This window comes from Herpailurus yagouaroundi, unplaced genomic scaffold (genome assembly GCF_014898765.1).
Source record: "Herpailurus yagouaroundi ecotype Mexico unplaced genomic scaffold, PumYag 100, whole genome shotgun sequence".
In the NCBI taxonomy this organism is placed as follows: domain Eukaryota; kingdom Metazoa; phylum Chordata; class Mammalia; order Carnivora; family Felidae; genus Herpailurus; species Herpailurus yagouaroundi.
The window spans coordinates 39,603,623-39,620,764 of NW_024412391.1; the positions used below are offsets into that span (position 1 = coordinate 39,603,623).

General features: G+C 41.9%; 1 protein-coding gene across 5 annotated transcripts in view; it reads left to right on the plus strand.

Annotated features, from left to right (window-relative positions):
- PDE1C (phosphodiesterase 1C) overlaps positions 1-17,142 on the plus strand; it is a 511,032-nt gene that overhangs the window by 116,193 nt on the left and 377,697 nt on the right. For all 5 annotated transcript variants that reach the window (XM_040472308.1, XM_040472309.1, XM_040472310.1 and 2 more), the window contains exon 3: positions 6,421-6,592. In XM_040472308.1, coding sequence (XP_040328242.1) covers positions 6,421-6,592 — 172 coding nt within the window. The remainder of the gene's footprint in view (positions 1-6,420; positions 6,593-17,142) is intronic.

A 17,142-nucleotide genomic window follows, 5' to 3' on the forward strand; every position in this document is an offset into this window, starting at 1 on the left:
TCAAAGCAGTCTGTTGTTTTCTAACTCTGTGATCTAGGTTATTTGATCTCTTGGAGTCTTAATGCTCTAGCATTCGATAGTATTTTAATAGTATTTAGTTTGAAGGGTTGATTTGACGGTTAATAACATCTTAATAACATCCAGCACGTAGCAACCACCGAACAAATGTTTGTTACATCTGAATCTGAGGACTTGTTGTCTTGATAAACTCAGTGGTACAGATGCTGCTACCAAAGTTTATGAGTCTGAAAGATTTATAATCAATCTGGAGGGTTCATGGGGTATGTGAGAAGTTGTCTTTGTGAGGAGAAGGGAGAGGATTTATCACAGGGACAGAGGGGAAATAACAGAAAAGGAGAATGTAATAAGCTTCAAATGAGAGTCAGAAACAAGTCAAAGGAGACAGGAAAGCAGGGGTGGGGAGAGGAGGGGAGGGGAGTGGGCAGAAGCAGATGACACTGAGTGGGCTGAGTGGAGTTGCTCATCTCCTGCACCTGAGCCACGTTATTTTTGGTATCCTGAAGGCTTAGTTTATCTCTGATTTCCCTCATGGGGTTTTTGATATTATTGAGAGAGACCTGTGTGACTCTATCTGTTTCCATATTTTTGCCTGTATTTAGTCAGAAACATTTCATGCTTTCAAAATCAGCTTAAAATAAATCAGAGCAGGGGAATTTTTATTTTTCATTTTGCCAGAGCAGACCCTTCCAGTATCCCTGGAGAGTGCTCTGCCCACATTTGTGGAGAATCAGAGGAAGTGTTCTTTCCTGCTCTCAGAGTTCAACTCCAAAAGGCCCGTATCACATTGCCTTGGGAAGAGCCATGGTAAAGGGCCGTTGTGATCCTTCTAAGGCAGGAATGAGTAGCAGATGGGGATTCAGGCTGTATTTTCTAGGATACTAAAACTGTGTGGGAACTCTGTGTATTAAGTACCTCTTGAGCCCCAGCTTCACATCCTCTTGGCCCACTTTCTAAGCTCTAGCCTAATTGATTCTCTGGATTTATGTCGGGATTCTCTGATGATGTCCCACAGTCATGCATAGTGGACCCAGAAAGCCTAGAGAATTAATACCTTATGGGGTTATAATTATAATACCCTGTGGGGTTCTCATCCCCGGGATGAGAACTTGCATATAAATATTCCCTTCTTCCATTCCTCAGGAGGATAATTCTGACTATGACGCACAGCTCCTCTGAAGATCTCTGACAGCAATTATACAAGGGACAGGAGGGAGGAATTAGGATTATTTTGTTATTATAAGGTACTCACCCTGGACTTGAAGTGGTATGGTAGTATATGAAAGTGGACTTGAATTAGCTGTAAATGTATGTTGTGAACTCTAGGGTGACTTTATTAAAAAATTTGAAAAAAGAACTAAAACCAATATGCTAAGAAAGAGAGAAAATAGAATCGTGTAAGACACCCAGTTCAAATGACACAAGGCAGAAAAACAAGGGAAGACAGATATAGGAACAAAAAACAAAAGCAAAAATAGAAAACAGTGATGGATGTGGTAGATATTAATCCAGTTGTGTCAATAATCATTTGAATATCAAGGGTGTAAATGCACCAATTAAAGGAGAGATTGTCAGAGTGGATCAGAAAACAAGACCCAACTATAATTGCCTACAAGAAACCCATTTTAAATATAAAAACTCATATAGATTAAAAGTAAATTGATGGAGAAGAATACACCATACTAGTACTAATCCATAGAAGGTAGGAATAGTTACAGTAACATCAAACAGAGCAGACTTCTAACAAGGAAAATTATCAAGGATAAGAGGGAATTGCATAATGAAATAGGGGTCAGTTCTCCAAGAAGACCTAGCAGTCCTTAATGTGTATGTGCCTAACACGACAGAGTGTCAAACTATGTGAGGCAAAAACTAATAGAACTTTAAAAAGAAATAGAATGAATTCACTATCACAGGTGGAGACTTTAACACCCTTCTCATAAATGGATGGATTTAGCAGGCAGAAAATCAGTAAGAACATAGTTGAATTCACTACAGCATCAATCTAGTGGAATGGAAAATCTGTCTCAGAATCAGAGGTATATATCTTTTTGTTAAAAAAATTTTTTTAAAACATTTATTTATTTTTGAGACAGAGAGAGACAGACCATGAACAGGGGGAGGGTCAGAGAGAGAGGGAGACACAGTATCTGAAACAGGCTCCAGGCTCTGAGCTGTCAGCACAGAGCCTGACGTGGGGCTCGAACTCACAGACCGCGAGATCATGACCTGAGCTGAAGTCGGCCGCTTAACCGACTGAGCCACCCAGGTGCCCTGGTATATATCTTTTTGTATTGCATTATGGACCTGGTGAAGATCTAATAAAAATCTGAAACCTCCCCTCAGAAATAAACACAAAGTTTTTTTAATCAAAAAGTTGCTATAAGTTTTTTTTTTTTAACTCTCTAAAGTTTTTATCACAAATCAATTTTAATAGTAATGATCCTTATGAATGGATAGTTGTTTAGGTGCTAATGTGGAAAAATATCTGGAAATATTTTTTCCAAAGTATCATCATAAATCTTTAGAAGGATTTCCTCATCTCTGGGATTGGGTAGTGAGAGGGAATGTACCATAAAGTTATTGCAAGGGGCCTGGGAATGATCTGTATCCTGAACATATACTAACTCTTGTATGCATATAATACTCTTTATGTATATAGATGTTGTTTTAATGAATGAAATAAAATTTATTTGAAAAGGAAAAAAGACTTTACCATCAATCAACTGGATGTAATCAACATCTGTAGATTGCTTCATCCAACAATATCAGAATACACATTTTTCTCAAACTCACACGGAGCATTCACCAAATTAGACTACATTCTGGACCATAAAACACATCTTAACAAAAATTAAAAAGACTAGAAATCATGCAATGTCTGTTCTCAGACCACAGTGGAATTAAAGCGGAGATCAATAACAGTCTCCCCTAATGGAGAGAGAGCTTAGGTCGCCTGACCCTTCTGATTCACTCACTGAGAAAATGGTGAAAACCCTATTATGAATTCATTAGTGCTTTACATGAGTTTGTAATTTATTAATCTCATCTCTATATACTTAAGAATTAGTCATAAGTCCATGTAAGAGTTTATTTCATCTACAGATGATATGGATTCACCGACCTTTTCACGTGACCATGCTATTCTTCACAAGTTCACCACTCCATAGTGTTCCGGTCTCCTTTCTCAAACATAGATATGGCCTTAGTTTTTTTGTTTGTTTGTTTTTGTTTTTGTTTTTTTGTTTGTGTTTTGGTCTAAAGAAGACATTCTATTAAATGTCATCTGTGATTTTCTTTGGCTAATAAAATTATGGGCAATTAAAAAAAAAGACATTCTAGATGACTAGCATTTTATTCAAGGCACTTTACAACTTGTCCAACCAGCCTTTGACCTTATCGCCTCTCACTTTGCTCCAGCGTTCACAAGCTACCTTGTTATCTTCTGAACCTCTGCACATATTGCTTGCCCTGAATGTTCTTTTCTCTGTTTCTCATCTGCTGAAGGTCTGTTCCTGCTTTAGAACCATATCAGATGTGATGTTCTCTGTGTAGATTTCCCCAGGGCCCTGAAGCAGAGTGGGTGAGCCCTTCTCTGCCTCCTAGAGTACTCATCTGCCCTTAGTTATGGTGCATTGCCCATTTATTGTGATTGCTTCTGGGTTCTTCTTTCTATTTCTAGGGCCCAGAATGGAACCTGACATAGTGAGGGAATGAAACATGTGTATACTGAATGAATAAATAAAAGATTGAAGGGAAATGGGCTAGGAGTTTATTGTAAAGCCTTCATTTAGATCAAATTTAAGAAAACAGGCTGTTGCTGTTGTTCTTCCTCTTAGAACCAGACCTTAGTTAACATAGAACAGACCTTTATTAACATAGAACCAGACCTTCGTTAATAGGGCTGGATCTTGTTAAGATATTTGGTTAGGACTTCAGAAAAGCTGTCCTGCATTTCGAGAGTTGGAGGCATATGTTTCTTGGCACTAGTGTGCTTTAGTTTTCTCTTGATTCATACAAAAGTAATTTGGATGTGGGACATTCTAAGGGGGTCAGTCATAGCTGTGGTTGTTGGAAGAGTTCTGTGCTGACCCATTTGTGTCCTTGGTAAAGGTTCAGGGATCTTTGTTGAGATGCTCTCTTTTGTGTGAAGTTCTTTTGGTCTTAGTGGCAAAGCTGTCCTTCAGGTGATTTCTTCTGTTGTGGGCTTCAGGTAGCTGGTTAGAGTCTTGGGGAGACATCCCCATGTGCATACAGACTTACTCTCTGCCCACCTATCACATGAATGTGCATTAGCTGGCAGTGCTTTTTACCTCTCCACGTGCATCCCCTTAGGCCCCATAAAGAGTCTTTGTGTGAATTAGATAAAGATACTCCATCTGTATGGATTGGGTAGAAAAAGCCAACCCCTTCTGGATGGACACAGCTCTATGGGTGCATGACTTGGAAACCCAGTAGTATCTTTGTGCAAAGATAAAAACTTTCTTTCCTTTGGGAAGAGCATAACTGGCATACGCCAGTGGTAATTGGGTAATAGTAATGGTAATACCATCGGGCTCCGCTTAAAAAATTATTTTTGCTCATAGACTTCTTTTATAATAGCTATTTATTTATAGTATTTTATTTATTTGTATTTTTATAATAACTTTATTTTAGAACAGCTTTAGATTTATAGAACATTTGCAAAGATAGTACTAGGAGTTCCTGTATACCCCATGCCAGTTTTCCCCTATTATTAATCTCACATTAATATTGTACATTTGTCACAATTAATGAAATAATAGTGATGAATTATTATTGACTAAAGTACATACTTCATTCAGATTTCCTTAGTTTTTACCTAATGTCCTTTTAAGTTTCATGATCCCATCAGGTCACCACATTGTGTTTAGTCATCATGTCTTCTTAGTCTCCTCCTGACCGTGATGGTTTCTCAGACTTTCATTGTTCTTTGATAACCTTGATAGTTTAGAGGAGTATTGGTCAGGTGTTTGCAGAATGTCCTTCACTTGGGATTTGTCTGATGTTTTCCCCATGACTAGACTGGGTACTTGGATAGGTTTTTATTGTTATTTAGGCATGGTAGGGCCAGCAAATCTGATGATGACTGCCATTGAAAAGATAGTTTTTTAATACCTGCAGGTCTCCGAAGAGGGGGTCCATGTTGTACCATGGAGGCCATGCTGAGAAGCATTGGGGCCAGTTATAAGGCAGAGCTAGGGTGGAGGAAAATGTGAGCAAGAGTCTTTATTGTGGTTTCTGTAGGGAGTCATGGGCAAGGCAGGGTAAGCAGGCCTAGGATTGGCTAGTTTGAATAGTTTCAGTGGGCTCTGGGGCATAGGGGCTGTCCCTAGTTTTCTGGTACCTGGGCTGGGGTGAGTTGGGCAAGTGAATAGTGGTCTAGAGTGCAAAAGCTCAGTGAGGGAGTTGGGGGTATGGGCTCTGATTTGTTTGGTTTGTATTTGAAAAGCATGCCCCTGGAAGAAGGACTCCTTCTGAAGAGTTGAGGCGAGGGAGGAGGTGGGAGCTGAGGAGGCAGGAAGCTAAGACAAGGTGACTCAGATACATTACTGAGTTGTCCTGAACAAAGAATGTATGGATGTAGGGCAGATGTTAAAGCATCAAGTTTATAGAAGCTAGAAACATGCTTAATACACTGGGGCTATGTGTTTTGGGAAAGAAGACACCTAGAGTTAAAGTGCCATTTTCATCGCATCATATCAATTGTACGTAATATCAATGTAATTTATCCCTGTTGATACTGACCTTGGTTGCCCTATTTTGTGACACTTCTTTCCACTTCATGTTTGCCTTTAACATTCATCTCATATGACTGAAGTGTTTGTCGGGTAAAGTATCAGTAAACACGCAGTATAGTTTTTCTTGGGTCTTGATCTTCTAGAAGACCAACCTGCCTAGAGTTCTGGTTTCTAAAGGTGGGGTCCTATGTGGGATGGATGTCTCCACAGAATGGAGTCTTGAAACTTGGGCTTTAGGCAAGCTGAGTTCATAAGGGAGACTTGTTTCTTAACATCCTACTCTTCTCTAGAATGGTAGTCCTTTGTATACTTCCAATTGCTGAATAAATATATAAGTAAATACCTACAGCTCTATTAGGAGTTGGAGTTGATCACCACTGAAATGAGACAAGATATATATCCTTAATATTTAGCTGTGGGTCAAAATATTCAGGGTATTAGCCTATTTTCTGCATATAAATTTAAAAAGTCCTGGTTACTCCCTAAGTTGCCTGACCAGTATCTCTTGGAACCCTCTGAATGTAGGAGATCATGAGAAATAGGGAAGTTTCCCTGCTTTGCTTCTGAAAATCCTGAGTTGGGTAAGGCAGGGCACGCTGTTGGTTTGTAATTGACTGCACACTTTTCCCCCCTCACACCTCAGGGTCTAAGTCGCAGAACTGTCTGTGGAACTCCCTCATTGACGGGCTCACGGGGAATGCCAAGGAAAAGCCACGGCCAACTATCGTCCATGACCCCCGACCACCAGAAGAAATCTTAGCTGATGAATTGCCTCAGCTCGACAGCCCAGAAGCCTTGGTGAAGACATCCTTCAGGTTTGGTGGATTGCAATCAATCTGTTCCTTCTTATTTGCTGCTGAGTTATTTCAATCCAGTTGGATGCATCGTTGGCGTGGCCAGAAAATTACCTCATTTTTTTGCACTGAGTAAATTAGAATTGATGAAGGAGTGTTGGAATTAATGCTAGCTGGACTTCTGGCTGGATTTCCTGAATGTAGCACAGATCCCATCAGTAGTTAAGTTGCTGTTGGTATTTAATTGGTATTGGCATTTAAATGCTGAGGCAAAGGATTTACTGATGTTGGCAATTTGAATTGGATTAATGAGTCTTTTGCTTCAAAAGAGGATGACGCATGGAGATAAGTGCACAGAGAAAAAGCATGTGGTGGGAATGAATTCAGCCCCGTGTCTTTAGAGTCTCTGGCTGGGGGAGGGTTTCTAAGTGATAAGAGATGTGAGAGCTGCTGCCTCCTGAAAGGAAGCAAAGATCTTCCTTGTGTGTTTTCCCAGGTGGCTGCTGACTCTGTTCTTGTTCATCATTTGGTCTCGAGTCTTCTGCAGAGGCCTCTCGTGTTTTCTTCTTCTCTTGGGCTCCACTTCGTCACGACTCTAGCACTTACCTTTCCTCTGTATCACATAAAAATCAATCTGAGTACGGGACATGGTGTATAAAAGTGATTTCCTCCCCCCGAATGGGTCTTTCAAACTCACTTTTGAAATATACAGCAGTGCTGTTTTCAGAAATTAAGGTTTAATTTTTTTTTTGCCATCCTGCCTTCCTCCCCTCCTTTCTCCCTGTTACCCTAATTTTACTTCTTTCACTTTTCTTTCCGTTATATAAGGCTTTCCTGCTCTCCACATGGCCAGTAGGACATACAAACCTTGCTTTTCTTCTCCCATAAACCACTTAGACAACTCTTGGCATCCATGAAAAACGTACTCTTTTTTGCATCCAGGTGATGTGTGTAATCGCTCAGTAAAAGCCGTTTCATTGTGTGAAGGTTCTTAGTGTCGACTGAATTATAGATGAGCTCTGAAAAGCAGTGATGAATAGGGGTTTGGATTTCTTTATGTAGTGTGACTGATGCAGTGGCGGGACAAGAATTGCAAAGCAAATGCTTTTCTTATTCCTACTAAGGGTTTGGTGACTGCATTGTGAGGTTTTACATAAAATAAAACCCACTCAGGTAGAGAGAAATAACTTCCATGAACCTGCAATTCTCTGCACATGACTGGTGGGGGAGGGGAGGGCGAATGGCTTTCTTGGGCTGTGTGTTCTCATTTTGGAGCGTCTCTGGTGGAGTCACTCCTCACATGCAGTCTTCTTGTAGCTACTCCTTGTAGCCCAGATCAGGTTCGTTGTCCTCTTCAGGGAACAGCTAAAGAGGCACTCTCATGAAAAGAACATCTCATTTGCTTGCTAACTCTATTACCATCATCTCTTCTCTTTGCATTCAATGCTCCTCAATAGAGAAAATGTATTGATGACCATGAACTTCATTTGATCTGCTAGTTGTATTATGCATCAATGTCTGGGTTTCAGAAAAAAAATTCAGTTATGTTTGTTAAGGTCGGGCTTTATTTTTAGTTCCTTGTAACACTTGGTGCGGTAAGAAAAACACAGCAGGTGTAAATATGCCAACCCTTCAGCAATTGAAGCTAGAAATCCATTGGCATTGGTTATCCATTTATTTGTCTCCTTAATACAACCATGTGTTATTCTGGAACCATCCTTTCTTCTGAAGAAGATAAGTGATTTCAGTGGGAATGTTAGAGGGTAAATATTCTCTAATGCAATTGCTCTTAGCTGTGGTAGTCACATCATTGTGAGATTCTTTGTACACAAGTGATCACAAGCCAAGTATTAACATGTGGAAACAGTTTATTTATCAAGATATAAATTAGGGCAGAATCAAGGTTACCCTTGTAATAATGCCACTTGTTTTCTATATGCTTTTTGGATTGCAAAGAAAGAGATGAGTTGTAGCTGGATTTTAAATAATGCCAATAGGAATATATCACTTACGTGTTCTCCCCCTCACCGGCCATTTCACTAGAGTGAAAAACCCTGAGAATTGCTGACTTGCCAGTATTAGTAACTCTGGGAAATCTGGGAAGATTTGGCAATTTTGGTTACTCCCTTCTCTTTCTCCTTGTTCACAGTTGGAGGGCATTAGGAATCCTGGGCCATGAAATATGGTCATCAGCTTTTATTATCAAATAAGATCCAAACTGCAATGACAGTAAACCCAATGTGCCTAATTATTAGGAAGTCTAGTCTTGGGGCTCAGTTCCCTGACTGTCCCCAGGGACTCCAGGCTTAGTGATAGGCTTAAAGACTTAGCCCTTTGCCTGCTCTACCTCCTGCCACCTGCCAGGGCAATGGGGTCTCACACTAAGTGTAGACTCTCTGATCTCAGTGAAGTTCTAAGTTGGTGTCCAGTCCAGATCTCCTCTTTCTTGTGATACCTCCTCTGGCTGGCTTCTTTTGTTCTTTCCTGACACCTGGCTTCAGCACTACCACAATGTCTCATACATATTCTAATGATGTGGATCCTCAGAAGGGAGGGATCAGATAGATGCTTCATATCACTTTCCCTAGAAATCGTTTCTAGTTCTTTGCAAGTATGTGGAGATGATTGCATACAAGCCACTCCCAGGACAAAGAGTGTATGCTTGTTTTGTATTTGCATAATATTTCCATTCACATAATTCCTTTTAGATTAAAGGGACAGTCTGCCCTAAAGGTAAATTCCAGTCTCTATTTCCAAAGAAATAAGGTAGGAAGTGTTCATACGTTTATGAATGGTTGGTGTTTTTCAAAAAAGTTGCAGAAATTTGTATGTTTAAAACTCCCCCTAGGCTCCCTGTTACAACAACAATAACAATAGGATTCTTATGTTGCCAGGCATGGGCCTAACCACCCAAAGATGATGCCCATTTTAGAAATAGAGAAACTGGCCCAGAGAGGTAGTGCCCATAGTTCTGATTAAATTCAAATACAAACTCATAAGGACAATTGCTTGTCAATTGGTGGTCACCAATGGCAGAAACAAGGGGTAGCTTGGGTAGACTTTAGGTCCTACCTAGTCTTTATCAGCCCCTGGAATCCCACCCCAAGTAAATATATCACGTATAAACGCACATAAAAAAGCATGCCTGTGATGCAAATGGGGCTTCAGAATAGCTCCCCTTCCAAATGACTTCCACTGGTGGTCAACACTGTCTGTTTATGTCAGTTAGCAATAATGTGAGAGGGTGTAGCAGAAAGTGAGAATTTGCACACAGATTTAGAAATAAGGATTCTAGAAAATGAGAGGCATGGCCTCTTTCCTCCAAGGCTTATAAGTTGATGGCTGAGGTGTGTGTAAATGCCGTCTCCATCCTGAATACATTCCATGACACTCTCCCCTCTAGTCCTCCTCTTGGCTGGGCAGCGGTGATGACGTGGATGTTCCATGTCTCAGAGCATGTGGTTCAGCAGAGTCTTGAGGGAAAGATAGCAGTGCATGGAGGGAAGGGTCTCCTCATTTTTGTGCACTTTCAAATTCCAGCCAATATCGCCGGAAGATAGCATAGTTTTGTGCTGTTTTACTATGGACTTTAGTCTTTACTCCTCATGAAAGGGACATTGTAAGGTACCCAGTTAGGAAAATTCAACTTCTGAAAGTGACTGTCCTGGGCTTTAGTCTGGATTCTGTTACCAAGGCAAATTGCATCATCTCTTTGAGTGTCTGTTCTCTTAACTGTCACATCTGAGGGTAGACAAGAACAGTGGATCTCAAACATGGGTATGCATTACAGTTACTTAGAGGGTTATGGAAACAGATTGTTGGGCTCATCCCCAGGTCTGGGTGGGGTCCTAGGATATACCTTTCTAACAAGGTGGTGCCAATGCTGCTGGCCCAGGGACCACAGTTAGAGAATCACTGGACCATATGATATTGAATAATTCCTGGAGCTCAGAAATATTTTGCTGTGTTAATTTGAGCAGGTCATTTATCTAATCTGGTCTCAGTTTCTTCATCTTTGAAATAAGGATAAAGATGCCTACTTCCTGGGATCGGAGGGAGGGTTTAAAGGAGCTAATATAAATGAGAGAGACAAGCCCAGTATCTGGCACCCAGAATGTGCTCTGGAAGTGCTAATCTCCTATTCCTACTCAGCTCTCACTGGAAACCTTACGTGCATTTGAGCATAAACACACAGAGTAAATAGGATCAGGTTGGGTGTTGTGGCTCCAGGTGCAGACCCCGTGGGTTCTGAAAATTTGCTAAGCCTCTGGCATGAAAATTCTGCTTTCAAGACCAGAGACTTTTGAAAAGAAAAATGTGGGAACATAACTAAGAAAAAAAAGCTTCAGTGTCTGGAAAATAGATACTCCTGGGAATTATACAGAGATGCCTGATTTCCTTCTTCTTCATGACCTGTCTCTTTGAGCCTGTTCTGCTCAGGTTTTTCTTAAAAGAGGTGAGAGAGAAAGCTGAATCTGGAGCTTGAGGAAGACGGACAAGCCCAGCTAGTCTGATTAGTGATAGGACTCAGTACCTGCCACCTGAGGACCCAGAGAACAGGAAAGAACTGGCTGCTGGGAGCCTTTTCTGTCCCCAGCCTCTAGTGTGCACATTTGCAAAGGTGAGGCCCAGTCCAGATTGCACTGGGAGGCAAAGAAACTGATGTTTATTGAGCATCTGCTATGGTCAGGAACTGTACATTCATTTGCTCATTTAATCTCCCAAGGTTACAAGTGAGTATTGTAATCCCAGTGGTACAGGTCAGGAAACAGGTTCAGAGAGATCAAACAGCTTACCCAAAGTCACTCAGCAGGTGGCAGAGCTAGAAATTTCAGCTCAGTCCACCTGACTCCAAAGCTATGACCTCTCCACCACGTTCTACTACTGCCACATCACCTTGGCTTCTGGGTTTGTTGTTGGTGAATAAGATAGCATCATTGGCTCTGCTAATTTGGATGTGGCAATTTGGATATATAGTTTGATGCTTCTCCTGTGGGACCTACCCTGTTCTTTTGTACTAAATCCTTTTTCTCGTTCAAATTTATGTTTTTAATCCACCCATGCTTTTGGATAGGACCGCTTTAAAGGCAGTGTTTCTCATACTTTATGAATGAATTCTTTTGGGGATCCTATTAAATTCAGATCCAGATTCAGTAAGTCTGTGTTGCAACCTGGGAATCTGCATTTCTAACAAACTCTCAAGAGATGTCATGGTCGGAGGACCACCCTCTGAGTAGAAAGCCATAGGCTTTGGAATACTACAGGTATGAGTTTGCAAATGCTCTTCTAACCTATGTGGTTTGAGTCATGGTTTTGAATCTCAATTTCCTTATTTGACAAATGGAAACCAAAATAACAACATAGGACTGTTGCTAGGATTAAGAGAGCTAATGAATGTGACAGCCCTTAATTCCTTCTCTTCCAGTTTCCAAAAACCTGTTTAGGAGTGGATTGATCCTCCACACCTTGACCCCTTCTTATGTGACTGGGTTGTGCAATGAACCCCAGGGTGGGAATAGGAGCCCCATGGGCGCCTTATGAGTAAGGCTGTCCTGACCTGACCTCCTTAGACACTAGCAGAGATTCTGAAGCCATCCAGTGCATTGGCCATTTTTGTTACTCACCTTGAACTGTGTGACTTTCAACATGGGTTGAGTTACCAAGCTTTGATAATTTTGCATTTGGAAGAATAGCATGCTAAATCCCCAGAGAATCATTGGGGGCTTGATACGCCTCTCTTCCCACTTAGAATGGACTTATTTGGGCTTTGGCAAAAGTGTTCCTGATTCTATACATAGCTTACTAAGAATATGTTGCAGAGAGCAGAACTGCATTGAGCCAACGCCCTCAGCTATGGATGAGATTAAGGCCTTGTCAGATCCCATTTAACGGATTGTGTTTTCCATGCAGAATTAAATCGTTGAACTCATCCTCATTTTTGTTTTTGGCACTCATTTTTCCACCAGGGGCTACTGCCAAGAAGCCAGTTTCTGACTTGATTACTTTCAGGAAATGTGCAATCTGGCTGATGATAGGGCATGGTGTGGGGTGGCGGCCCCTGCCGCTTCAGACCCCACCCCGGGATGAGTCATGGGTTAAAATTCCCAATTAGCTTGTGAGAAGTCTGGTCACACATCTTTCTCTATCACCGTATGTTGGTCACCCACTGGGACTTTTGGGGACACCTACTTCCCTGACTTAGTGCTGCCTCCCTGGAGTTGACATTTTCCTCTTCTGGTCTTCGCTAATCCAAATTGTAGAGTGTTCCTCAAGTTTGCTAAGGGGAAAATGAAAGAATTAATTCTGAGGTTTTTTTTTTTTTTTTTTTATAACTCAGAGGAGTTTGTATTGCAAAGTTGGCTTCCCATAAGGGAAATATTTAGGCTTCTTTTTGTAAGTAAGTTTTTAATGGACAGAGTTTTTAGTGTTGGAAATTGACAAAGCATGTATCATACAGACACTATTTTTCTTGCATTATTCTTGGTCCTTCCCTGGTATTTTGGAGAAGAGGAGATTTATCCTTATGGCAGCCATGCACCTTTCACATCTCCAACCACAGGAAGTGTACTTGACCCAAGGCTCCATGTTCTTTGTGAGAAATTTGTTTTGGTGATGGCTGAGGCTGTGTTTACCAAGTGTTCTCTCAGCCAGTGACTGAGAGCATCAGAGATACTAAGACTGGCCATTCCTGGAAGACATGGGGCTTCTCTAAGGCTGACATTGGCTTGAAGACTCCATGATGGCCTTGCTGAACTTTCTTTGGAACTGCACTGTGGTCTAAGATACTTCTACTCAATATTCCTTCCTTCTCTCCTTCACTGGTTGTCAGACCTGTATCCCTACTCTCCCAGCCTCTCTGGTTTCTTCCCCATTTTCTCTTACAGATGTTCCCGCTGATAGATTTCTTGCATGTCTTGGTAACTGCCTCTCAGAGAAGACCTGGGCTAACACAGTCTCCCATCTCACTGTGATCCTTTGCGGGCTGATCACTGCTGGCTCTGTGCTGTGGGCACAGCTCCAAGGCTACTGGCCTAGAAAGCCTGGGCCAGTCTCTCTCTATTTGATTTTACATTTTGTAGTTGATGTTGTACCTTCCCCGTGGGCACTAGCGCTGGGGTAAATATGGGACAGGCCACAATTTCCTTTAGTATCTTGTACTTTCATTGCCTATAAGAGACTTTGCTGAAACATTTGGATCCACTACAGAAACTACAATGTAAGAGGGGAGAATTTTAAATTTTTTTTTTCAACGTTTTTTATTTATTTTTGGGACAGAGAGAGACAGAGCATGAACGGGGGAGGGGCAGAGAGAGAGGGAGACACAGAGTCGGAAACAGGCTCCAGGCTCCGAGCCATCAGCCCAGAGCCTGACGTGGGGCTTGAACTCACGGACCGCGAGATCGTGACCTGGCTTAAGTCGGACGCTTAACCGACTGCGCCACCCAGGCGCCCGAGGGGAGAATTTTAAATCATATCCAAACTACAGCTGTTCAAAAATGTTGAACATTGTACAGATGATTTGCTTATGGACACACTCCAGTTTCCAGCCAGTGGACTTGTCCCTAGGGCTGAGTTTCCCTAGAGAGTGCATCCTTCTTCAGACCTGACATGTTCTTACTGGGCTTTTGGAGAATCCATCTTTCCAGCCACAGGAATGGACCTTATCTGAGCTATCCTCAGCACCTCAGTGTACATCCCTCAGAATAACTCCCAGAAGAACATTGTACGCAAAGTGTAAGTGATTCATCCTAGAATAACCCTACAGGGAGAGTCAAGTAGCTTCAGTACTGTCATGTGGGGGAGGAGGGCTGGGACACTCTTGGAACCTCTATCTAAATTTCCCTGCCAGTGTGATGTGTGGATCAACCTTTTGTGCCTCCTGACTAGCAACAGGAACTTCTGCCCTAGGCCACACAGAGACCTCAAGTATGCAGGGAATCCCTGATGTTTTGTCTTAAGTGAAGGAAGGCCTCCCTACCCCCACCCCTCCTCTGGCAGAGCTTTGGATCTATAGAGGTCTGGTTGTGATTCTGTTATGGTTCTGGGGGCCCTTGGGTGCCTCAACTGGTTAAGTGTCTGACTCTGGCTCAGGTCATGATCTCATGGTTTGTGAGTTTGAGCCCCGTGTTGGGCTCTGTGCTAACAGCTCAGAGCCTGGAGCCTGCTTCAGATTCTGTGTCTCCCTTTTTCTCTGCCCCTCCCCTGCTTGTGGTCTGTTTGTCTGTCTGTCTCTCTCTCTTAAAATTAAATAAACATTAAAAAATATTTAAAAAATTTAATATGGTTCTGAATCAGTTGGTCCAGCCTTCCGCCCTTGGCTACTTTGTCCCCATGTCGGCCTCACTGGCCAACTCTTCATCACAGTCTCAGGTCATTTCTGAGGTCTGGCCTCAGGAACTCGTGGGAGCATCTGGGGCCTGGTCAAACCTCTCAGAACCTGAGAGACAACTTGGGAAAGATAAAACCTAGCCTCCCACTACCTAGCATTACTGGCCACTGTGTGTACTTGGATGTGGACCCTCTGGTTTGTGGGTAGATGTCCTTCTAGAGAGAGAAAAAGACATACAGATCTCACCCCTGTGCCTCTTCTGCCCCAGTTTCCCTTCTCCCTATAATTCTCTGAGCCAGAAAAGCTGGACCCTGGCTTTCCACTTCTCCTGCATTATATCCTTCATCTCCCCAGTTCCAGGTTTTGGGCTAAGTCTTAATAGTAGGTGAGGTAAATAGATAGATTGGCTAACTGATATGGGACCCTGCACTGGGAAATTTCTCAAAAGCACCATATGTTATTCCTTATAAACTTTCAGTGATGAATGACTTTACTGCATTTGTTTTTTTACAGTCAAATTAAAGTACCTGAAGAAAAATAAAGAAAAGCCCTTTAAAACTGTGTCCAGTGATGATGCAAACTGTGATATCCTTTGATTGGTTATTGGTCCCTGCCCTTTGCAGTGCGGGGTTCCTGGTTAAGTTATCAACCTCACGATAATTGTGACCCTGTGTTTTACTCTATAGAAAATTCTGTTCCCATTTTGTTCCCAGCATTAGGGCAGGGTTTTTGACTTTGCTAATTAGGGCAGTTTCTTTCTTATTAGAATCTCTCTAATGCCGGATGCTGTCTTTTCCCATTCAAGTGCCCACCCTTCAGTCACATCCTGTGCCATGCACTGGAGTCACATGGAGTGAACTAGACCAGTGCATTCTCCGCCCTCCTGGACTCCACATGGATTGATGAATATGATGAATAGTGCTTGGTGTAACCATGATATGGGCCACCCTGGACCACCCATTTATGGTGGACATAAAAGGGAAGCAAAAAGAACAGTGCGAGCCAAGGTCGGGAGGCAGGAAGACATGGCTAGTGTTGGAGGAGCTGCTGGATTTATGTCTGAGGCTTGTGAAAGGGAGGCAGTGTTGGAAAGGTAAAGCTGGGACCAAATATGGTAGGGCCTTGTTACTGAGGGAGTAAGGTTCAGTTTTATTCCATAGGCAAAGATCTTTGGAGCTCTTGTAAAATCTCTGGAGACGCAGAAAGAGACTACATTTTTCATTAAGTTACAAAACTAGGAATTATATTTCCATGCCTCAGTCCCCTATACACAGAGCATCAAAATAAAGGTTTCCGGCCTTCGGCAGAGGTGGAATAATGGAGATAGAGAGTAGCATGGGGTCTGAGCACCTATGGTGCCTGGAGGAAGTACATGGGCAATTTGGGGAAGAGACCTGTGAAAATATGTTTTTCCACATGCTTTGGAACAGAGACCTTTTTTTTTTTTTTTTAAATTTATTACTTCTAAATGCAGTAGTAGCTAATGGTTACTGAATAGACAGCCCCATATCTATAACCTAGCTGCTCCCCATTTATTGATTAGTGTTAAGTGCAGCCAGAAGTGAATTTGCTACAATAAATTACCTCCAGACCCTGGGGGTTAGCTTAGCTGGGGGAAGGATTGTTATTTGAACATGAGCTGCAGACATGCATGTCCTCATTTGGAAGAGGTGATAATTCTGGCTATGGTGATGGGGTTCAAGTACTTGGAGGCAGGCACTGCAAACTGCCCAAGAGCATGACTTGAACCCTGTCTGCAAAGTCAAAAGCAGGAAGATGTGAATCAAATAACAGTCTTGGATTATGGATCCCAAACTTTGATCTGTTCATCATTTTCATTCTTGGAAAATGGTCCAGATTTAGAATTAGAGAAAGATGTCTGAAGGGGGGTTGGATTATACTTGTTAAATTATGTGTTTCTTCAATGTTGGGCCACTTATTCTACCCTTGACTGACTGGCTATGTCAGGGTTGAGTTTCCATGGTTAAGTTTCCAAGGGTAGCACTGACCAAGTTTATCTTGTCTAACTCTAAGTCAACTTACAGGTCCCTGTATTTAAGAAATGTCTTTGCATTTGTTTTAAAAAAGGTGATTTTGACAAATTTTATACCTCCAAGAAATTTGTAAGACTAGTAAGATGAACAACTGTCAAACCTCTACTGGAGTCACATTTGCTTACTTGCTATCAAATGTTTATCTCATCTCATCTCATCTCATCTCATCTCATCTCATCTCATCTCAT